This window comes from Hibiscus syriacus, unplaced genomic scaffold (assembly GCF_006381635.1).
Source record: "Hibiscus syriacus cultivar Baekdansim isolate YM2019G1 unplaced genomic scaffold, ASM638163v2 tig00110888_pilon, whole genome shotgun sequence".
Lineage (NCBI taxonomy): Eukaryota > Viridiplantae > Streptophyta > Magnoliopsida > Malvales > Malvaceae > Hibiscus > Hibiscus syriacus.
The window spans coordinates 263,687-289,248 of NW_024062898.1; the positions used below are offsets into that span (position 1 = coordinate 263,687).

Consider the following 25,562-nt stretch of genomic DNA (forward strand, 5'->3'; position numbering starts at 1 on the left):
TTACTCTATTTTACCCTTAAATTAATTCGAGGTCAATGTGGAAATTTTCATTTTGAAAGCATTATTATTTCAAAAATAAAAAACCGATAATGCATTACCTTAATAAAGGTGAAACCGTGAAATAGGAGTTTTAAAAACCCAAGACTTACTGTTTATCAAAAATTAAGTACATAACTTTAGTAATATATCAAATAATTTTATATACTTAATTTGAGTACAATTTGTTATTTTGAAAAGTGGAGATCTTAATTTGGATTTTTATTACTTTCTTAAAAAATGAAAAACAATTATGAAAACGTAAATCTCAGATTCACGCCTCCAATGGCTAGATTCTTAGCTTTCATCATATCACTGAGTTTTTTGGGTGGTTCCTTTCGGGTCAAAAACCGGATTTCAGGCCCCATATAGGATCCACACTTTGTTCTCCGTGGAATGCCAGAACTTCGATTGGCAAACGGTTGGATTCATGCATAGCTTCAGGAAAGCCCGGCAACCCGGACCAGTGACCCGGCTACTCAGCTGTACGGAGGAGGAGAAAATGAATTATAAAGGGATGCATTTGGCTCCCACTCTTGAAGTCCCCTCTAAGAGTAGACATCCAAAAACTGGTGATTGGTAAAAGTTTCTGCCTTTTATCCCCCCCGCTAGCATTTTTTCCTCTTTGTTTAAGTTAGGGTTTTGACATTTGATCACACTTTCTTTTAATTGATGCTAACCTGGTGTTTGATATAAAGTCTTGAAATTTTAAGACATTTTGATGAATCAAATTAGAGATTGAATCTTGTTGGATTAGTATGTTTTTGTTCTTATTTTCCTTACACTAATTGAAACTAAATATATGTTGTGTATGAGATAATGTTGTAGTGAATTTTGTCTTGTTTTCATATGTTTAAATCTTCAAGAGTGATAAATATCTTCCAATGTTTCATGTTTACTTAACATTCCTTCTAGCATATATTGCTTTTGATTCAATTATGTCTTTGTATGGAGTAACGAGTGGATTATGGATTCCATCGCTTTTCCGAATTTTCACTTGATTTGAATCAAAGAAGCTTCTAGAGTATTTTCGGTTTGAGCCATGGAAGAACTTACAGGCAGAATAACAGACATTTTCTTCTTTTAAGTCTGCAGGTATCCTGCTATCAACAAGCCTGCTGAAGTTGTCCACTGGCTAAAACACAGTAAAGATGCACAGAATGTTGACTGGTTAGTAATTTTGGATGCGGACATGATCCTTCGAGGTCCAATTATACATTGGGAACTTGGCACGGAGCGAGGCAGGCCTGTTGCTTCTTGTTACGGGTACTAAACTTTTCATTTGTTTATGCCTAAGTAAGCCGAACCAGAGGATTGTATTTGCGACACTGCTTCAACATTCATTTTTCTATGTTCTAACTTTAGATATTTGTAATTGTTTTGTATTTCAGGTACTTGATAGGATGTGATAATATTCTGGCGAAATTGCACATGAAGCACCCGGAACTTTGTGAAAAGGTTGGTGGCCTTTTAGCCATGCACATAGATGATCTTCAAGCTCTGGCACCTTTGTGGCTTTCCAAAACTGAAGAAGTACGTGAAGACCGAGCTCATTGGGTTACTAATATAACTGGTGACATCTATGGAGCAGGCTGGACTAGTGAGATGTACGGTTACTCATTTGGTGCAGCAGAAGTACGTTATTTTGACTAATTTACCCCACATATCAAGAAAAAAAGATTTTTCTCTGTCAGCTGTGCTGTTCGTGATATCTCTATATCAATCTTTGTTTATGGTAATGTTCTTTGTTTTTCAGGTTGGACTTAGACATAAGATCAACGATGACTTGATGATCTACCCGGGATATACTCCACAACTGGGTGTTGAGCCTATTCTTCTACATTACGGCTTGCCATTTAGTGTGGGGAACTGTTCTTTTGCTAAATTACGACACCATGAAGATGGTATTGTTTATGATTACGGGCGACTCTTTCCCCAACCTCCTTATCCTCAAGAAGTATGCTAACCTCTAGTTCTCAAATGAATGAATCACTACAATGCCTGCTTAAGTGCTTGCTTTTATTTTTTATGTAATGCATTTCTTTCTTACAATTAAATTTAATGCATGGCATTTGCTTTATTCGTGAACTAAACACTGTGGATTATAACTAATGATGATTGCACTTATAAAACCGTTTCATTGCATCTACAACTTTCCTGTTATAGTATATCATTTCTTTATGCAGGTGAAAGCTATGGAATCGGATCCAAATAAAAGGCGTGGCTTATTTTTGAGTGTATTAATACTTTGAATGAGGGCTTTCTCTTACAACATGCCAGAAATGGATGCCCCAAGCCAAAGTGGTCAAAAATATCTATGCTTTTTGAAAAGTAAAACTTTCGCGGAACTAACTCAGCCGAAGATTCCTACTCCTCCTAAGGTACAACTTGAGGTGGCTGAAGAGTGGAAAGAAATAGATGCACCCACAAAACTATATCCAAAAATTCACACGCTATTTTCTACGGAATGTATTCCTTACTTTGATTGGCAGACCGTAGGACTCGTGCACAGTTTTCACCTCAATGGCCAGCCCTGAAATATCACACGTCTTCTCAGATGTACAGATGAAGAGTTAAAGCATTATAAAGGCCATGACCTGGCACCCACTCATTATGTCCCTTCGATGAGCCGCCATCCACTCACGGGCGACTGGTAATTCTAGATCTATTGTTATTTTCTTTAGAAAACTCTCGGTTGTTGGATTATTCTTATTAAATAGTTCTTCTGGCTCATGCTTTACTTGGAATTAGTCTAGTGTCTTATTAGTTTTGAACTGAGAACTGACATTCGGCTTGATTCTAGGATTATATAATAATTGTTTAAGCCTTGAAAACTAGGTGTGGGCGATTTGGAGTTTGTTAGCTTTGACATGTGTCGACTTTCGAGGACCAACCTGCTTCCTAAATCGAGTCACTGATATAGCCATTTCCTTTAACATATGAAACTTGTTGCTCGATCCATTTAAGGTATCCTGCAATTAATAAATCAGCTGCTGTTGTTCACTGGCTCAACCATGTAAATACTGATGTAGAATACATAGTTATTCTTGATGCTGACATGATATTCAGGCCTAATTACACCATGGGAGTTCAATGCAGCATGCGGTCGACCGGTTTCAACCCCTTACGAGTAAGTGGAGCTGTGGAGGAGAACAAGGATTAACGTCTTCAAATTATTTCTAGATTACCCTTTGCGAATGTTATCCCTTCTGCGTTTGTGTGAATTTGCTTTACTTATTTTATGGCTTTGCATGGTAGATACCTTATTGGCTGCAACAATGAGCTTGCAAAACTTCATACACGCCATCCCGATGCTTGCGACAAAGTTGGAGGTGTTATAATCATTCATATCGATGATCTCCAGGAATTTGATCTTCTATGGTTGCTTAAAACTGAGGAGGTCCAAGCTGACAGAGCTCATTATGCAACAAACATAACGGGAGATATATACGCATCCGGGTGGATCAGTGAAATGTATTGCTATTAATTCGGTGCAGCCGAGGTATCATTTTCAGTCAACTTCTAAGGAACTAATGATAACTCTTAATGTGCAAATTGAAATACATTCCTTATGCCACAAGAATATCGAGTAAAGACTATAATATGCTTTGATGAGTTGATTTTCTGTTTGAGTTTACTTTTAGTAGTTATCATGCAGTTGCAGTTACGGCATACCAGAAGCAGTGAGATGCTTTGATGAGTTGATTTTCTGTTTGAGTTTACTTTTAGTAGTATTGTCTTATCATGCAGTTGCAGTTACGGCATACCAGAAGCAGTGAGATATTAAAATATCCGGGTTATGTTCCTCAACCCGGGGTGAAGTACAGAGTTTTCCACTATGGCTTGGAATTTAAAGTTGGGAATTGGAGCTTCGATAAGGCAAACTGGAGAGACGCCGATATGGTAAACAGATGCTGGGCTACGTTTCCAGACCTAGGGGTGTAAACGAGCCGAGCCGAGTCGAGTTCGAGTATCGCTGAGCTTGACTCGACTCGAAAACTCTGAAATGCAGCTCGACTCGACTCGAAAACTCGCGAGCTTAAAATTTTGTAAGCTCGACTCGAACTCGAAATCCTGAATTGAAGCTCGTGAGCAGTTCGAAAAGGCTCAAAATGAAAAAAAAATCTTAAACTTAACTAGATTGAAGCCTCAAACTCAAACCTTAACCTTAAATTCATGAAAGTCTTATTGTATTTTTAAAAAAAAAAATCAACACATAAATGTTAATATTATTAATAATTTTTTTTTTAAAAAATAAAATCTTAATATATTATATTTTCAAGCTGCTCACGAGTTTTTCGAGTCGAGTATTAAGTAGTTTGTTTCGGCTCGTTAGGAATTCGAGTCGAGCTCGAGTCGAGTTCGAGCTCGAGTCGAGTCCATTCGATCTGAGTATTTATCGAGTCTTGATCGAGTCAATCTCGAGTAGTTCGCGATCTGTCTCGTCTCATTTACAGTCCTATCCAGACCTTCCTGATCCTTCAACACTTGAAAAAACCTATGAGGACTCACTTCAACGAGACCTGCTCTGTATCGAATGTGCAAAAACATTAAACGAAGCATCGCGTCTGCATCACAAGAGAAGAAACTTCCCTGGCCCTACCTCCTTATCCGATCCAAACTCGGATACAACAAATGATGTCACAAGTTCAAGGAAATTCGGTAGGTTTGCTGAGAACAATGAAATTAATAGCGATCCAGTACTCGAAATCATTCACGATAATCATCTCTAACAAAAGTCCCGGATGGACTGTTTAGTAAAGGCTTTGGATCATAGCCTTGTGTTTACCTGCCTGTGTCTAGTGCACTTACAGGGATGTATCTTATGTATATTATTGTTATGTTTAATAAAATCTTAAGGTACTCTTTTCTTCCTTCCGTTGATTAAGGAGCTTACTTACAATCACCTTTAATCAAGAAAGGAGGTTTTTAACGAGGCCTGAAATTCTTATAAAAAAAATGTTCTGGATCATTCTTTTATGGTTGTTTTCCGGGATAGGTTTTGCATCATTCATGTTAGTGGTGTTTTCCAGTTACAGAAGCAAGGGAGCATCGAAAGGTAAAAGTAACAAAAACAGGCGAAGATCTTATACAGAGTTCCTAAAGATGAACGACCGTGGTTGGCAAACCCAAAAGTCCGATGCATCTTTGTAACAACACGAGTGGTTTGTAGAGAAGACGTATTACTTGAAATAGAGGTTTGAAGGAAGCCTGAATGCAATAAAGAGTTGAGAATATGAATCATGACAGTTTGAGATCAGAAGCACTATCTTGTTACAGACTTTACAGTAGGAATAGGAAGCCAATACAAGGTTTAAATCGTTTTCTACCAGACAACTCGGATCTTTGGTCGAAAATGTTCTTGTTTACATAACTTATAGACATGCAGTTTTTGTCTGAATTTTGTTCGGGAATTGTAATTTCAAGCTTGCCATGGAGTCTTAGGGCACTCTTGAAGATTACCATCTATAGTAATATTTTTCATCCGATGCATCATAAAATCATGAATAAAGTTCACTCCTACTGCATGTTACTTCTATTTTGAAGGTTAACTTTTGTATATTTCAAATAGAAAAAGGAATTATTAATACGGAACTTTGAATTTAAACTTGCTACATGTTTCTTCTTGAAGGTCTATTTACTTTTTCCTTTGCTTCAACGATATGAGAATAGAGGAAAAAAGGTTAAATTCTCTTATCAGTCTCTTTAGTATGTGTAAGTTAAAAAATTATTGCTTATACTCTAATTTAGTCAAACTTGATTGTGTGTTTTCAAAGTTTATAAATTTTAATTTTAAACCAAATGGTATAAAGATAATATGACTAGATTACAAAGATTAAATTTGATCAAATTGAAGAATAGAGAACTAAATCTACCATTTATGTAAAATACAAAGTCTAATAACAAGACTTGACTTGACATATTCAATGGTTATTTTAAAATTTGAAAATACAAGAATCAGAAATGACCAAATTAGATTATACTGACTAAATCTGCAATTTGAGCATAGTACAAGGACTAATAACAGAATTTACCCATAAAAAGATAATTAGCAAAGGATAATATTGAAACTCAATATTAGAATTAGAGTAAGCTAAACTCCATGTATGATGATGGATGGATGCTTGAGATTATGTATTTCCATTGCCATTTGCCACCTTCCTGAAAGCTAGAGTATATCTACTCAATTTTGTACACACTCGAAGAACGATGGTTTTGATGACAGATTGTAAGCAAAACTTGCAAGAATTCCCAACAATTAAATCCCCTAAAGTGGACATAGTTTTTGATGTTTCAACCACTGGTGGTTCAGCTTGGAACATCCAAGAGAACCTAACACCCTTCACTTTGTGTTGTGGCAAAACTTGGGTAAACATACTGCCAAAAATCATGCTCCAAATTTAAGCATCAAAGCCAACCACAATCCAGACCAAACTTGAAAACATGTTGGAGGCTCTTGTTCAGCATCCAAATTCAAAAAAAAAATCCCAACAATATGGACGTTAATGGAGTTTTTCAACAAGTGGGTCTCAATATGAAAAAAAAACAAGTCTTTTTGTAATTAAACATGGAAGCTCGTTGTGTTTTTGACCCCACTTTAGATAATAAAATAAATTGAGAAAATCTCAACTTCACTTTTTTCATCTCCACTAGTGCTATTATCGTTTGAATTTCAAATTTAAATGTTTTGTTTTTTTATAAAAAAAATCCCTTTTTCAATAGTTTGTGGGAGACACTGCAAAGAATAATTGTTAAAGATTTGGGTCATTTGTGGTTTGGAGATATTTGCAGACACGGGAGACTCAGCTTGTCTCATGCAACCATTTTCTTATACTGCAGGCATTCCCAATGATTCCAAGGAGGTCAGTTCCATTCATTATCATATTAATTTATGCTAATAATTCATTCAAAGCCAGTAAAGATTCTTCCTTTAGATTTTACAGTGAAGCTTTCATGGGCATTCTTTTAGATTTTCTCAACTTAAAGCTTCCAACTTTTCAAAAATGGGTTCTTTCTGGGGGTTTTCCCCTTCAGGGAAACCAGTTCTTGGACAGTCGATATCATTCGGGAGATTCATGTCGGAGTCCCTGTCTTGGGAAATGGTCAACGTTTTCTTATAACAAATATGTTGAAGAAGCTGAGAGATATGCAAGGCCTGGTTCTGTGCTCAAAAGAAAGCTTTCTTTGAAGCTCACTATTAGACCCTTGCTGCTAGGAAAGCAGCCGCGTAGCTTGAACAAGCCAAGAATGGTGTAGCCATTAATGCTACTGAAACTAAAGCTCAAGGTCCAGAAACTGGCTCAACTTATGAATGTAAAGAGACTAATTCAGAATTTGTGAAGTTTAAGAGCACAGATATGGGGATAGCAGCTGCTTCAGTTAATGAACCCAAGTTCTTTTGGAGAATGACATGAAAAATCAGTCTTTTCAAAAGAGTGGGGTTGTTTATAAGGCTAAAATTTGAGATGATAAAGAATTGGAGCTCAGTGAAGGAACTCAAATGGAGAAGCCTCTACTTATGGTAAACAATTTTATGTCACTCTATGTTTTCGATACATTTTCGAACATGAGAATGAAGATATACCTCTCTAAATACATGAAAAACTTAAAAATTGTTGCTAATGTGATGCAGAATGGGAAAACCAATCAAGATGAATCTGAGGTAACAAGCAAGAAACACCTTCACAATCTTCTTCCTCAAAGGTGTCAACTAATGAATATGATGAAGAATTGGAGCTCAGTGAAGGAACTCAAATGTGTTGTAGTGTTGTAGTATTGAGGTAACATCGTTGGAACGTATTTTGCCTTGTATTAATAATAGTTCGAATTTTATAAATTATCAAATGTCCACCTATACTTCCAACAAGTGGTATCGATACCACTGTCGGAAGCGTAGGTGGGTTTTGATACCACTTGTTGGAAGCGTAGGTGGGCATTCGATAATTTATAAAACTCGAACTATTATTAATACGAGACAAAATACCTTACAACGACGTTACCTTAATACTAAAACACTAGTTGCGGCTTGTTTACAAACACAACCTCGCTATTCTAAACTTTGTTAAGCTTTACCCTATTTCTCATAACTTTGCTAAGCTATTTCTCGTCCTTACTTTTCTAAACTTTTACTCATTCATTTTTCTTTCATTTGTATTATATCTCATACATTTCATATATTTATAATAGTTAATAAACCGCCTACTTTTGTTGTCCTTCATTGCCGCCTTTCTTCTCTCAATCTCTAGAGTTTTCTTGTTGCAACATGTTACTTTAATTATGCTGCCAACACATCTTAGCTGTTGTCACGTATAAATGCTTAATTAATAAGCATTTCATTTGCTGCCAACTTTGACCTTGTTACCGCCTCACTTAAGATTAATAATTACTTCAAGTATTTTCTTACTTTGTCGTCATGCTAGAATTCTCCTTTTTGGACAGCTACAATTTTTGACTTTTCAAAGTCCATCCATTCTTATTCTCCACATGCTGAATAATTGTCTTAATCCTTAGGTAATTCAAGAAGTTTCCCAATTATTTTAGTTGCTTGCCACGTTTTTAAATCGCTTTCCTCATTGCCAAGTGCTTGTCGTCATGTTTGACTTTCAACTTTCATAGAAATCAAGTTTGATTTCTAACACACTCCCTCAAACTTGATTTTTCATTATGAGTTTTTCTGCTTATCATCTCTAATCAAATCTTCATTTTCTGAGATTTATTTCCTTGTTGATATCTATCTCTACCTTGGCCTCTGAATCCTCGTCCACGGCCTGATGTTGGATTGTTTTCACTTATTTGATTGGTGTCATATGACCAACCACTAATCAAATAAGTGAAAACAATCAAGCATCAGGTTGTGGACGAGGATTCAGAGGCCGAGGCTGAGACAGATATCAACAAAGAAATAAACCCTAGAATGAATAATCGATTGGAGATGATAAGCGGAGAAAAACTCGGAATGAAAAATCAAGTTTGAGGGGAGTGTTAGAAATCAAACTTGATTTCTATGAAAGTTGAAAGTCAAACATGACGGTAAACACTTGGCAATGTGGAAAGTGATTTAAAAACGTGGCAAGCAATCAAAATGGATGAGAAACTTCTTGAATTACTTAATAATTAACACAATTGTTGCAACATGTTACTTCAATTATGATGCCAACACATCTTAGCTGCTACCACGAATAAATACTTAATTAATAAGCATTTCATTTGCTGCCAACTTTGACCTTGTTACCGCCTCACTTAAGATTAATAATTAAGCATTTACTTTCTTCAAGTGTTGTTTTGCTTTGCCGTCATGCTAGAATTCTCCTTTTTTGACAGCTGCAATTTTGACTTTTTCAAAGTTCATCAATTCTTATGTTTCCCATCCATTTTGGTTGCTTGCCACGTTTTTAAATCACTTTCCTCATTGCCAAGTGTTTACCGTCATGTTTGACTTTCAACTTTCATAGAAATCAAGTTTGATTTCTAACACTCCCCCTCAAAATTGATTTTTCATTCTGAGTTTTTCTCCGCTTATCATCTCCAATCGATTCTTTATTTTCTGAGATTTATTTCCTTGTTGATATCTACCTCTGAATCCTCGTCCACGGCCTGATGTTGGATTGTTTTCACTTATTTGATTGGTGTCATATGACCAACCACCAATCAAATAAGTGAAAACAATCCAACATCAGGCCGTGGACGATGATTCATAGGCCGAGGTAGAGGCAAATATCAACAAGGAAATAAACCCAGGAAATGAAGAATTGATTGGAGATGATAAGCGGAGAAAAAATCGGAATGGAAAATCAAGTTTGAGGGGGAGTGTTAGAAATCAAACTTGATTTCTATGAAAGTTGAAAGTTAAACATGACGACAAACACTAGGCAATGAGGAAAGTGATTTAAAAACGTGACAAACAACCAAAATGGATGGAAAACTTCTTGAATTACTTAAGGATTAAGACAATTATTCAACATGTGGAAAATAAGAATGGATGGACTTTGAAAAGTCAAAAATTACAGCTGTCCAAAGAGGAAAATTCTTATTAATTAAGCATTTATACGTGGCAGCAAAATTGAAGTAACATAGTGCAACAATTGTCTTAATCCTTAAGTAATTCAAGAAGTTTCCCATCTATTTTGGTTGCTTGCCACGTTTTTAAATATATTTCCTCATTGCCAAGTGTTTGTCGTCATGTTTGACTTTCAACTTTTATAGAAATCAAGTTTGATTTCTAACAAAATGGAGAAACCTCTACTTAAGGTGAACACGTTTATCTAAATCTCAATTTTAGTTGTTTTGATTTCAATATTTCAATGTCCTTGCCGTTACATCTATGTTGCTTTAGCTCGATATTGTTCTTGAAGTAACCATGTCCGACACATTTTGAAACATTCATGTGTCGATGGTTGAAGTGTATTAAGTACTTGAGTTTGAGTAACATAGATTAATGTTGCTGCTGCTTTGATGCAGAATGGAAAAACAAATCAAGATGAATCTGAGGTAACATGCAAGAGGAGACCTTCACATTCTTCTTCAAAGGTGTCAGCTAATGCAAGGACATCCAAGGTGCCATCTTCACCTACGAAATTCAAGGCTTCACTGCGTCCCAACAATGGAAACAATCTCACTCCAAGGGCCAAGAAGCCTGCTGCAATTGACATATCTGAAAGAAAGAGGACAACACCAAAATCAAGCCACAAGTCTATCAACTTCAGCCCTGCAAAAGAGTTCAGTAAATCAACTTCCACAATCTTCACGAAGATCAATGGTTCAAGAATTGATTTGAGCTCCAAAGCATCTAAAGAACGTCCAAAACCTTTAAGGACTCCAAGCAAGGTTCTATTTTCGTTTTAAAATTTACTATTTTTTTCTAGTTCTAGTTGCCATGGTAGATAAACTGGGTTTTCATCTACTGCAGGCTTCTATAAGTGGAAAACTGAAACAATCCTCAGCTACCCCTTGGTCTGATATAAAAGTAAAAAAAGGTTATAGTTATTGAAAATAGGAAATGTTTGTAACATTTATCTTTAAAAACCCTTTATCAAATGCATGATTGCATGCATTACAGTGCTAGAACACCAGTTAATTCCTCAGCCAGTGTCAGCAAAACAGCTCGTGGAAAATGGAGCTTTCTTCCTAAAGAGTTAGAGACCTTTTTTTTTCTTTGATTACTTTAAATTCTTCAAAAGGGACTGAAGTCATAATTTTTCTTGTTGCTTTTTCTTGTTGCTTTTTCAGCCATTTGTTCAAGGATTTTGAGTGGCCGTAGAAACAAATCACAGTCACCTGGTATACTTGCATCCTTCAGTTTGAGAACTGAAGAAAGAGCTGCTTTAAGTTTACCATTTTCTCCATCTTTTTTCAAAGGCTTGAAGAGAAATTCAATGTTACTCGGGAACAAAAATTACAGCAGCAAACAACTCTCAAGGTTTTATTTTCTTTGTAGTATCAAATGATGAATTCAAGTAGAGCATATCTGAGTTAAAAGATATTGTTGCAGGAAAAAGCAGGGACCGAACTCAAGAAACTACGACAATGCTTTTGCTTCAAGGCAAGACCATTGCCAGATTTTTATAAAGAAACAACACCCAAAGATCAGATTCAGAAGGTAAACTAGTTATCTTGTTCAACCTGGTTCTATAATATTAATTCGTAGCTAAATTATTCCTGTATACTTTCTGTTGTTCCTCTTCATAGGTTACATTCACAAAACCAAAATCACCGGCCCTAGGAAGAAAGTCCACTCCCAGCAAAGCAAGCATTTCTGAAAGCAAAAACTCTCCCCCTCATGGGAAGTCTTCAATTAAGAACAGTTGCTTCATGTGCTCACGAGAATACATCACCAAATATCCAGAATGCATAAGGCTTAACAAGATTGTAAAATTTCACATGTCAGTTGTATGAATCCCACAATACCACTAAATTCTAATGCAGGATGTCTAGAATTGGATGAAGTGGAGAGGCTGTAAAACAAAAACTCCCTTCCAAACTTAGCAAATTCTTATTTGTATGCAGTATTTCTTTCTGTTATTACTATTATTTAATAACATATTGCCACAACATTCATGTGCCTCGAGAAAGCGATTAAGACTACATAAATATTAATTATTATTAAAGAATTTTCTGAAATTTAAGGGCATTCAAAAACCTGAAACAGGTTAAGGAAACTGGAGTACGTATCAAGTGAAAGGGAACTTATCTGTTTAGATCTCATATAAGCATTAACATACATAGACTAGCTCTAAATGATCAAATTTGACATTATACCAAATGAAAAAGGGTTCTAAATACAGAATACGGTTATTGGCATCATCAACATGAAACAAACTGCTCGAGGAGAAAAATCCAGATTAACTAGTTTAAATACACAACAAATTATTGTAAAGTATGAAACTTTAAGCACCACCCGTGAGCTGAAGCTGCTTGATGTGTTGGAGCCCTTGGGGAAAGCACGAGCGCAGTTTAATATTGTATGGCAATGATACAGCTTAAACTCGTCGTTTATGGCATCCAAAATCTCTCCTTTGTGTATTCGTCACGACTGTCACTTATCCATCTGCATATGAGAGTTTCCGTGCAAACCGTCGACGGCGACAAGCGCAACGTAATATTTATCGCTCGACGAATCAAATTGGTCGCCATTGTTCGAGGAAATGAAAAATCGGAAACGGGAAGCGCAATGGCGGTTGAAAAATGAGTATTTATGATGATCTTTTTTATTTTATCTATTTATTAAATGACTGAAATGGGCTTTAAATAGAAAGTGGCAGCCGAGAGATAAGGAGGTGTATTTTGGGACTTTCAGTTGGGGCAGCTGCAGTGCCGTGGATTGTATACGCTTTTTAAAGTAAGTTTGATGACGTGGATGAATGTGGAACGTATTTAAGGGTGTACGTGGAATTGTCGTGGAGCATTCATTTCTTTCTATTATATCCCAGGGCGTGTCTTGGCATGGTCCCAAAATGAACGTGCTTGCATTGGCCTTTTTGGGGATTACTTTGCTATTATTTCTTCACATGCTTCGAACTTAAAATGATGAAATATGTTTCATCATATTCATGCCCCTCATAACTACTCTTATATGATTTCCTCAAGGATTCTGCTATTTGTAATGTTGATCATATTCATCCACAATATATATATATATATATATTATTAGCTAAAAAAGATTGTCCAACAACACCTTCCATGTTTTATTAAATAGAGGGATTGTAATATGAAAAATAAGAAAATAGATTGCAACGAGTTTTTAGGCAAACCAAAATTCAACCACCGTCCATGTTTTCTGTGTCTTTTCTTTGCAATACTCATTATCGACTTGGATTGGAAATGGGGTATATTATAAGAATTGAAACTCAATCATAGTTGGACAATTTTTTTTTGTTAATCTGGCTAAGGACACGACAATATTTGTTTAAAGATAACTCTTAACCTTTAGACATTAACGCTCACACCCCTAACATCTATGGTGCTCGAACCCCTAATGTTTTGTACATGCCTTGATCAATCATTGCTTATATGTAAAAAAAAAGCATCCATTGAATAGTTGAGGGATAAGAAGGGAATCTCAATCTCCTCCCACATGGGTTGAGAGTTTGAATGGCACCACCATAAATACAAGGTAAACCCTCAAGACATCTCAAAAAACAAGACCCACCTAACTAAAATTAACCCTATCTAAATTATTGTATAATCTCCCAATGATGAAAAGTTCCCAAATAAATGATTGCGACTAATAGAAAGGAGTAAAAGCAAAGAAAGCAAGGTATCAAAAAAATCTTATACTCATCACTTCCTTAGTTGTTGACCGACCAACCAATTTTTAGATTAATATAAAGTTTGCGATTTTTTAATATTTTATTCATGGTTTTGGTAGTATAATTTACGGGTTGGGTTTAAATATTATTTTTTTCACTTTGGGATTGATTTTTCATATAAAAATATTTATATTTAATTATAAAATATATTTATTATTATTTTATTAATTTGGTAAATAATATGCGTGAATCAAGTGATCACAATGATTAAAAGAATTATTGTTACCTTTAGAGGTTCCGAGATAAAGTATCAACAATGTAGAATATTTAATTATTCATTATCAAATGATTAATAGTCTTTAAAGCGGATATTACCACTTATACATCCTAACTTAATAAAAAAATCATGAAAAAATATTACACATTAGTGAAGTCAAAGTTAAATTCAAATTCAAGCCCAAGTTTATAAAGTTTTGCATAATAGACGACGACTTCATTAGATAATTTATTATTAATAGAGTTGAAAAATAAGAAGAGTGGATGTAATAATTTAATATGTATATATAATCTTATAAAATATTCTATTATAATTTTCATTTTGTACCATTCCATTAGAAAATTGATTTTGTATGGTTAAAATATGCTTCAGATCATTTATTTTATACATTTAAATTTAGAATTTAAAATTAGTCTATTTGCTAAAACAAATATTTTATTTCAAAGTCAAGTTAGTTACATGTTATATACGATCTCTATAATTAAAATTTTTTGGTTTAAATGTAAATGGATCTACATTTAATGATAGTAACAATTAAATTTAACTTTAAATATGAAAAATAGAGAAATTAAATTAATAGAACTAAAAATATGAAACTGACCAACCAATTTTAGATTAATATAAAGTTTGCGACTTTTATTAATATTTTATTCATGGTTTTGGTAGTATAATTTACGGGTTGGGTTTAAATATTATTTTTTTCACTTTGGGATTGATTTTTCATATAAAAATATTTATATTTAATTATAAAATATATTTATTATTATTTTATTAATTTGGTAAATAATATGCGTGAATCAAATGATCACAGTGATTAAAAGAATTATTGTTACCTTTAGAGGTTCCGAGATAAAGTATCAACAATGTAGAATATTTAATTATTCATTATCAAATGATTAATAGTCTTTAAAGCGGATATTACCACTTATAACATCCTAACTTAATAAAAAAATCATGAAAAAATATTACACATTAGTGAAGTCAAAGTTAAATTCAAATTCAAGCCCAAGTTTATAAAGTTTTGCATAATAGACGACGACTTCATTAGATAATTTATTATTAATAGAGTTGAAAAATAAGAAGAGTGGATGTAATAATTTAATATGTATATATAATCTTATAAAATATTCTATTATAATTTTCATTTTGTACCATTTCCATTTAGAAAATTGATTTTGTATGGTTAAAATATGCTTCCAGATTCATTTATTTTTATACATTTAAATTTAGAATTTTAAAATTAGTCTATTTGCTAAAACAAATAATTTTATTTCAAAGTCAAGTTAGTTACATGTTATTATACGATCTTATAATTAATAATTTTTTGGTTTAAAATGTAAATGGATCTACATTTAATGATAGTAACAATTAAATTTAAACTTTAAAATATGAAAAATAGAGAAATTAAATTAATAGAACTAAAAATATGAAAACTAAATTCTCTATGTACAAATAATACAAAGAGTTTATATATATATATATATATATATATGCAATAAATAGGTGAACCGTTTGTTTGTATGTGATTTCTCAAACTAATTAAATAAAAAAGTTTTTTTTTTTTAAATTACACTAAGAGAAGGATGAAAATCTTCGCTCCTAATAAGTATTTAACAACCCACAACTTAAGAAGGATAAAGAATGCCAACTGAAATTTTTTAACTATATACTCTAAAAATTATTGACATAAGAAAAGATAGTTAATTAGAAACAGATCTTCAAATAATTACTTAATTATTTTATTTCCCATAACCAATGATTTAATAACTTGATATAAAAAATGGGGAGGACCTCAAAAAAAAATTATTGCATTATGTAATTTTATGTGATTCTTATATCTTAATTTTACTCTCTTGATATATATATATATATATATATATGTCCTTTCGATTCCAAAGCTTCGCCCTAATTAATCTGGATTAAATCGTGTCTTCACATCTAGTTTTGATGTGTAAATCTCCCAACGGGATTTTTTTTTTGCATATACAAGAACTACAACTCGATACCTACTTAAGCAATATCAAGTTACTTACCATTTAAATAATCTTAATGATAAAAGAGAATTTATCTTCTTAAAAATCTTGTATTTAAACAATTATGTCCCTAAACTAATATATATATATATGTCACAACAGTCTTTCAGGTGTGCCCTGAATTAGGCTTCGACTTAAATAAAATACGTTAGAGTCGCCACCGATCATTTAAAAAATATTTAGGTTGATCAGACACCATCTTACCTGATCTGCGTTTTACCAGAAATATGTCAGATTCGGGAGTCAATTACAATCAATGAAGGATTAGCACCCTTGAACTGCCCTTTCGGTACCATTTAATTTGTCGGTTGTCGTAATTGCAAAAATTAAAATTTAAAAATTCAATTCGAATTTTTTACCTTTGATCGATTGAAATTACTACTGAAAAAGCCAAAAAAATGTTAAATTGAAAAATTAAAATAAATAAATATTAAATAAAAGAGGAAAAAAAGGTTTTAAAAAAGGGTTAAAAATAAATAGATAAATAAAATCATATTAACAGAAAGAATAATTTAAAAAATAAAATAAAAAATGAAATTTTAAAGAAAACAAACAAACAAATAAATAAATGATAAAAAGAGTAAAAATGTTAATTTTTAAAATGGAGAAAAAAAAGGAATGTTAAATTAAATAACAAAAAAAGTAGAAAAAGAACGAAATAAAAACTTAAAGGACTAAATTCGAATAAATTGAAATTCATGGATCAAATTGATGCTAAAAATGAGCTACAAGAGAAAAATAAAAAGTTAGGGGACAAATTTGCAAAATATAAGAAATGAAAACAAGGATTAAATTGAATAAATTGAAAATTCAGAGACAAAATTGCAACAGGTGACCAAAATAAATTACACTTCAAACTTACAGGGATTGCAAAAATAATTTAAAAATCTCATATTTGCACTTTAGTCCCTCGGCCTTACTCAACGACGACCGATGGTTTTCCGCTTGCTTTTAATGTTTTTCTTGTGATTTGCTTGGTTGTTTGATGCTTGGTATTTCTGGTATTTTCTGTTTGTGTTACTTCGATGTTTTCTGATGTGTTTCGATCTTGTTGTTTTTTGTCGTGTGTTGTCTTATGTCTGGTGTGGTATTTATATAGCCCCCAATAGGACTGTTTCCAGCTTTGGAGGGGTGGTTCCCCTCGTCCCCGATTTGCTCGGGTTTGTTGTTGTTGACCGGCTAAACGTGATAGTGCAATCCCGATTTAGCCGAGGCTCAATTGCATGACGATTTTATCGGTTGGCCGTTGTTCAGCCGGTAGGTTTCTTTTGGATTTTTCGATCTATTGTTGGATTGTTTTGACCAGATCCAATGGCTGCTACTCACGTGCGACGCCCTTTGTTAAGTGTAGAAACCCTAATTCGAGTGGGCTTGTTGGGTCAGGCCTGCCTACCCGGTTGGGCAGCCCACACCCTTGCTGGACCTGGACCGAATAAAATAAAATAAACTAAATATAATATAATATAAAACATTAAATAATAAAATAATAATAATATATTATATATATTTTCAAAAATATTATTTTTAAAACTATATAATATATATATTTTCAAAAATATTTTAAAACTATATATTATATATATAATTTTAAAAATGTTTTCAAAACTATATATTATATATGTTTTCAAAACTATATATTATATATGTTTTCAAAAATGTTTTCAAAACTATATATTATATAAGTTTTCAAAAACTATATATTATATATATATTTTCAAAATGTTTTCAAAAACTATATCTTATATATATTTTCAAAATGTTTTCAAAAACTATATATTTTCAAAATGTTTTCAAAACTATTTATTATATATATTTTAAAAAACTATTTATTATATGTGTATTTCAAAAACCATTTTTCTTAAAACTAAATATTTTAAAAAACAAAAAAAAATATTTCTAAAACTATATGATATTATTATATATATAAAAAAAAGCTCAAAATTGAGTGTATAAAATATATATATATATAATCAATAACTAACAAACATTACTTAGATCTAAACATAAGGAGGGATATGTTGTATTATTCCAAAAATCCAACCAAAATAATATTCCTAAAGAGCATGAATTGAATCAGCAAAATATATTTTTCAGACGGCCCATGCTTTTCGATTATGTGCGTTAGGGGTTGGGACCGCCAATACACCAAGCGTGCTGCATAGGCACCCACCACCCATGTGCTACTGTCTTCTATTATATAACCCCCTAGGCTACTACTTTCTCGTCCCATCTATACCTGCTCAAACCTTTTGATCAACAAAGAGATAGACATGATGAAGTTGAAGTCTAAGAAGTTTTGCAGAGGCAGCTTTAAGTTTGGAAATGGAGGTGGCAACGTAAAAGCTGGTGAAAAGGGTTTAAGTTTGGAAATGGAGGTGGCAACGTAAAAGCTGGTGAAAAGGGTGTCGGACATAATAATACTACTACTATTACTGAAATCAAATGGGAACTTAGACCTGGTGGGATGCTCGTCCAAAAGCGGGAGACCGGTTCGAGCGTTGGGGAAGGTATGATCGTCGTTAGAGCATCCACCGTTTCTCAATGGCATGATATCTCAATCGAAGCAACTTCTACGTTCGGTAAGCCTTTAATTTTCTTTTTCAAAATTCGAATCTCGATATCTGAATAAACATTGGTTAATGGAATTAGAGTTTTTTTTTTTTGGCAGGGGAGTTGAAGATGATATTGTCATTGGTGACGGGTTTGGAGCCAAGAGAGCAAAGGGTATTGTTCAAAGGGAAAGAAAGGGAAGATGATGACTATTTACACATGGTTGGTGTTGGGAACAAAGACAAAGTGGTTTTACTACAAGATCCAGCCATTAAAGAGATGAAGAAGCTTCATAGATCGAGATCAACAAACCAAAAAATTCCCACTGCTTATCGCACCATTAGTGTATGACAGTCTACTCATCATATTATGAACTACATCTCAGATTGATTAGGTTAGGGACTTGATTGTATCCAAACTACATAGCTGAATTTCAGTATAAACCTCACTTTGATTCGACTCAAAATTATAAAAATATTATTTATCATTTGACTCGAATTTTTATCAATTTAGACGATAATCTAACTTTTGAATAGATTTATTATTGAAAGTTTATTACAATTAGATGAGAATAATATTTAAATGTGAATTATGAAGGGATAATGAAAAGCTGGCCATTGAAGGGTAATATACTTCAATAAAACTCTTAAGCCGAAAGATAGGTCCGTCGAAGAGTCAAAATCATTACCAATATCATTAAATAACAACTGAAGGAAAAATATTTCATATTTGAAAATCATTCCTAGGTTGTACATTTGCGTGCCCAAACACATATGGTCCCATTGACAGGAATTACATTCCTTCAATCCTTCTGTTTTAAAGCAATTTTGATTTTTATATTATATAGTTTTTATATATTTAATTTAAAAGTATATTCGATAAGTTATTGAAAATTTTAGGACCTGTTTAGTTCTGGAAAATATTTTCTGTTTTTGTTTTATGTTTTTTATTTTCAGAAAATAGTTTTCAGTTTTTAAAAATTAAAAAAAAACATGTTTGGTTAATATAAATGAAAATTTGAATTCATAAATAATAATAGTTAAAATATATTTAGTATCTATTTTTAAAAAAAATGATGAACAAATAATTATTAAATAAATATATTAAAATATAATTATTAAAAAAATCATTACACAAATTTAATATGTGAATTGTGCAAATATAAAAGAATAAAGTTGATAAGAAATTTTATAACACAAAAATTATTTTAATTTATAATAAGAATATAATGTTAAAGCATATTGGACATCAATTAAATTTAATAAATACATAAAAGAAATATTGTTGTCAACAATAGCACATAAAAGTGTCATTAAAATAGAAAATATGTTTAGTGGTATTTAAAGGCCCTTAAACTTTTGGGGAAAAAATTAGTGTAGCCCTTGAACTTTTTCTTCACTCAATGTTACCCTTAAACTGAGAAACAAATGAATCTAACTCTTTGACTAACATAATCAAATGTTGACCATCACAAGGCTTACATGACAGTTCATAAAACTTACATGACAATCTACAATATTGATGTGATAGTTCAAGATATAGTTGTGGTAGTACATGATGAAAGATGATGGGGTAGATGGACTTAAATTGATTTTTGGCTAAATTTGAGGGCCTAATTGATTCTTTTAGAAAGTTTAAAAACTTAATTAATTTTTAGAAAATTAAAATATTATTTAAATTTAAAATATAAAATATAAACAATTATTAAGATATTTAATAAATTAAATATGAAAATGCTAAAAAATTAAATTATTAAAAATGATTTTAAGGACCAAATTGAGTGTAAAAAAAGTTTAGGGAGCATATTGTTTTTTTATAAAGTTTGAGGGTTTCAGCTTCCATTAAGTTAAAAAATTGTTATTAAAACGATTTGAATCGATACAATTTTAGTTAAAAATCTACATCTCGTGTTTTTCTATTTCTAAAATTTTCAAAACAATTTTAACGAAAATACTGAAAACATATTTTTATGTTTTCATTTTTTCACTTACTTTTGTTTTCATTTTCCAGAAATCATTTTCTAATTTTACAACCGAACACGTTTTCTTAAATATTTTTTATTTTCTAAGAAAATGAAAATGAAAATAGTCTATATTTTCAAGAACCAAACAGACCCATAGAAAAAACTTGAGAGACTTGAATATGGTGTATTTATATTTAGGCTTAAACGTCAAAAAGGTGCCCAATGTATATCTTTTTTTTTTAGTTTGGTGTCTAACGCTTTATTCCGTAACTCAATTTGGATCAGGTCGTGACAGGATGTTAATTTCGGTCGTTAAATGCCACCTGATATGGGTATAATATAAAAAAATGATTTTCCCTCTCATTCTTCTCTTCCCTCTCATCTTCTCATCTTCCCCAAACCAAAAAGAAATTATTTTCCCTCTCATCTTCCCTCTGTTTCTCTTCTTCCCTCTATTCCCTTCACTTTCTTCCCATGCAATCGGTACAACATTCATCGGGGTTAAAATCTGGTCGACAACTGGATGTCCACGAGGAGCCTTGAAGTAATAATGATTCATCACGGGTGAAGCTTTTAACTCCACTAATGACCAAGGCCAAGCTTAATTAGCATGGAAAAAGAGCTTAAACTCCACTAAAGAGGCACTAAAGTTCATCAATGGAGAAACTATGGTTCATCACTGGAGAAACTATGGGTCATCATGGTGAAACCATTATTCTTTATCACTGGTGAAACCATTATTCTTTCTTTGTTTTCCTTCTCCCATCGTGCATCGTTCACATCTTTCAAAAGGGTCAATGTCGTTCACGTCGTGGTTCATTACCGGTGAAGCCATCCATCGCCCCGTCATTCCCATGTTGCAAACTTCTCTTCGCTTGGACGTTTGATCATCGTTCACTTTTACTTGGTAATAAAATCTTGAGTTACACCATCGCCACACTCCGAGCTCGTGGCCATTCGACGTCGGCTTCGTGCGGAAGAGTTAAACCGGTGTGTTCTATCTTGTTGGGGTGTTGTTACTATCGTTCGATAGCACTGGTTTCACACATATGGGCTGTTGTTATTCTTGTTATGCTACCGTCAGCCATTTAATTTGTTCTCATCGTCGGGGGCTCGTGTGTGGGAGGTCGAACCGACCGGTTATGTCCGCACTTCATTTTCAGTAATCGTGGTTGTGTCGTCGACAAAACGATCATGGTCGAACTGACAGCCCGCAACAAGACCAGCAAAGCTTTATGTGTATGAAAAGGTTTCGGGGTTACTACTATAAAATGATTCATTGTTTATGGAGGTTTCGGGGTTCAATCGGAGAGCATTGGAGTATGAAAAGGATAAATAAAAGTTGGGGAAGTTGAGCCATGGAGGAATGTTGCAGAGTGACGAGGAAGAGAGTGAAGAGGAAGAGGAAGAGGGGGAATTAATTAATTAATTAATATTTTAATTATAAAATTAATTTTTTAATATTAAATAAATGCATGTGGCATTTAACGGCCGAAATTAATGGCCCGTCACAGCCAGACCCAAAATGAGTTACGAAATGAAATGTTAGGCATCAAATTAAAACGAAAAAAATGCTAGACATCAAACTAAAATAAAAAGGCATACATTGGGCTCCTTTTTTAACGTTTAAGCCTTATATTTATTATATAAAAATTAAAAAAAATAAAATATTATAAATATTAATATTCACATATTTAATTAAAATATAAAACTTAAAAATTTGGCATATTGTTTATGTTTTTCCATTAAAGTGAATTGCGTTTATGTAATTAAAAAGTTTCAATTGGCATAATTTTTGTAACACCCTAAATATATTCGGGCTTAAAGTATCATATGACAAGGTCTCGATAGACCCATTAATCATGGTTTTACAGGGCTAGACTCTCGGCTAGCTTGTCTGTGTGACCCTTAGATGCCTCGGTTGGTTGTTTGACACTAAGGTAGCTTAAAACCCCTAAGCCCGATGGCCTAGGTTTGTCGTAGCAACAAGCAAAATGAGAAACACGAATAAGAGAAACACACATGGGAAGTTTTGGCATGAATGCATGAGTTTATCCATAATAAAACTAGGATGTACAGTGGAGGGTGGGGAGACCCCTTTTTATAATAAAGTTACCCTTTACATTCATTAGCTAAACCTAGTCTAACTACAAGTACAATTATACTCTAATTGAGATTCTAAAGCTGAAGTCTTACATGAACAAGGAAGATGGTGTGTTTGCTTATTTTACAAGTAAAGGTCTGCCTTATCAGGGGCCCTTTCGGAGCTGGTATGTGTACCTCGGTGAGCAATACGCTAGGCCCTATACTCATGGGTAGCTTGGGGCATGTAGGTCTCGATCTCGTCCACAACTGTGTGCGCTCATGTCTCGACATCATCCTCACGAGTTGTCTATTCTATTTTGGTCGTGGCCTCGTGAGCAACATGATGCGAGTCGATCTCGCCTCCTATGGTCGCAGTACGTGACATTTTCCCCCATTTTTTTTAGTGACTCTCTCGTTGCTTTGTTTGCTTTGGTGCACATCGTCTCTTCATTCTCTATTGAGTTAGATGTTTTTGGCACTAGTATTTCCTTCTTGAAATTTGGTTTCTTGGTTACCGTACTATTGGATGTAACTCTTGTAGTTGCGTCGCTTGAAATCTTGGGTCTCGTTGCTTGATTAATGATTCTGGCTTCAATAGTAGTTCCTAAGGTGGTGTTCACCCTCTTTGGAACGTCCTTGACATAGTAAAAATCTGTCAAGGCCTTGGCTCATCCTTGATTTTTTCATATGAACAGCACAATACCTGGCCATTGAGAATCCATTATGCACATGGCATTGGCATATAGAAGGATATAAGTTTTGATTTGGTCAACGAAACCAATGAAAAAAATCAAAGTCTTCCATAGGGATTACCATGAAATCTACCTTATTCTTACATTCCTCAATCTGCAGTTCTAACCTTCGTGCCATTTCAGTGATTGAAACCTCTTCAGTATTGATGATCTTGATTGCCCCATTTGACTGCTCAATTTTGAGCCCAATATTGTTGGTGATCCTTTTTTATATGAATAGATCAGTTGCCCCGGTATCTATGAGAGCTTACTCTGGTTTGCCCTACAAAGTTGATGTTCACGTACATCAATCCTTTTTACTTTTGGTTTTTATTTGGTTTGGCTTAGCGTGGGTAATATGATTAGGTGCTCATATGCGAGTCACTCTAATCCTTTGAGGCTCTTGTACGAGTAATTCTAATCCTCCAATACTCCCATATGAATCACCTAGAATAAATATGATTAGGTGTTCCCATGCGAGTCATCTAATCCTTTGGTGCTCATATGCGAGTCACTCTAATCTTTCGAGACTCTTGTATGAGTAATTCTAATCCTCCAATACTCCCATATGAATCACCCAGAATAAATATGATTAGGTGTTCCCATGCGAGTTATCTAATCCTTTGGGGCTCCTACACCAGTCACTCGAAATAAATATGATTAGGTGGTCCCGTGTAGGGATGGCAACGGGCCGGGTTCGGGCTGGGTATTGGTCCCCCGTCCGTCCCCGTTTAAAAAACCGGTACCCGTCCCCGTTTAAAAAATCGCGGGGATTTAAACGGGGATCCCCATCGGGTAATCAGGGAAAACCGCGGGGAAACGGGTATCCCCGTTTAGCATAAACGGTTATTTAAACGGGTATTGGGTCGGGTATTGGGCCGAGAATCGGGCCGGTTATATATATATATTTAAATTAAATATATAAATATATATTTTTTATTTAAATTAAATTTATTAATATTATATATATATATATATAATTATTTTTAATATTTATCGGGTCGGGTATCGGGGCGGGTAATCGGGGCAGGGATTACCAAACCCGTCCCCGTCCCCGTCCCCGTTTAAAATAAATGGGTTTTCCCCATCCCCGTCCCCGTTTATCATCCCCGAACCTGACCCGTTTAATTCGGTTTTCGGTTTTCCCCGTCGGGTTCGGGTTTTTTTGCCATCCTTAGTCCCGTGCGAGTCACTCTAATACTTCGGGACTTCTGTGCGAGTCACCCTAAATAAATATGATTAGGTGCTCTCGTGCGATTCACTCTAATCCTTTGGGGCTCCCATGAGAGTCACCCAAAATAAATATGATTATATATCTTTATGTACTAAGTGAGTCATAACTCTTTACCATTCACTTAGCTTTCATTAATGCCTCCATACATATTTTATCTTATTTTTATAGCACATGTCATAACACATATTTCCAGCAGTGAAACTTAACATAGACTTATACCAATGAAATTAACACTTGATTCCAGCAGTGAAACATAACATAGAATTACACCAGTGAAAATAACACTTAGTTCCAGCAGTGAAACATAACATAGACTTACACGGTGAAAATAACACTTAATTCCAACAGTGAAATATAACATAGACTTACACCAGGGAAAATAGCACTCAGTTCCATCAGTGAAATAGAACATAGACTTACACCGATAAAAGTAACACATAATTCCAATAGTGAAACATAACATATACTTATACGGGCGAAAATAACACTTAATTCCAGCTGTGAAACATAACATAGACTTACACCAGTGAAAATAACACTTAATTCCAGTATTGAAACATAACATAGACTTACAATGGTTAAAATAACATTTAATTCCAGTAGTGAAACATAACATAGACTTACACCGGTAAAAATAATACTTAATTCTAGTAGTGAGACATAACATAGACTTACACCTATCAAATGGTAATAAGGATTAAATCAGAGTGATACTGAGCCACTGAACATGCAACTACACTCACAATTACTTATCTTTATAATCATATGGATCCACCAAGAATAAGAGTACATTACTTTAGACAAAACAACTAGAATAAAAACTCCATTTTTTCTACCTTGAAGCTTTTTCCTTACTTTTATCTTGGGAATACTCCCCTCCTTCATTCACTAGAATAACAAGGAAATAG

The 25,562-nt window shown here is 33.7% G+C and overlaps 1 protein-coding gene and 2 pseudogenes across 1 annotated transcript; all 3 read left to right on the plus strand.

Annotated features, from left to right (window-relative positions):
- Positions 1-321: 321 nt before the first annotated feature.
- On the plus strand, positions 322-5,465 carry LOC120144333 (annotated as a pseudogene).
- A 781-nt stretch (positions 5,466-6,246) lies between these two features.
- Positions 6,247-12,100, plus strand: LOC120144306 (annotated as a pseudogene).
- Positions 12,101-18,353: 6,253 nt separating this feature from the next.
- On the plus strand, positions 18,354-19,083 carry LOC120144299 (BAG family molecular chaperone regulator 2-like). The gene is made up of 3 exons (XM_039158401.1): positions 18,354-18,419; positions 18,467-18,670; positions 18,760-19,083. The coding sequence occupies exons 1-3, from the start codon at positions 18,362-18,364 to the stop codon at positions 18,990-18,992; spliced, it is 495 nt and encodes a 164-aa protein (XP_039014332.1). The 5' UTR covers positions 18,354-18,361; the 3' UTR covers positions 18,993-19,083.
- Positions 19,084-25,562: the final 6,479 nt, after the last annotated feature.

Coding starts and splice junctions, on each gene's coding strand:
- LOC120144299 (XM_039158401.1), top strand. CDS start 18,362: ATGATGAAGTTGAAGTCTAAGAAGTTTTGCAGAGGCAGCTTTAAGTTT. Junction 18,420..18,466: donor CTTTAAGTTTGGAAATGGAG/GTGGCAACGTAA, acceptor TTGGAAATGGAG/GTGGCAACGTAAAAGCTGGT. Junction 18,671..18,759: donor CGAAGCAACTTCTACGTTCG/GTAAGCCTTTAA, acceptor TTTTTTTGGCAG/GGGAGTTGAAGATGATATTG.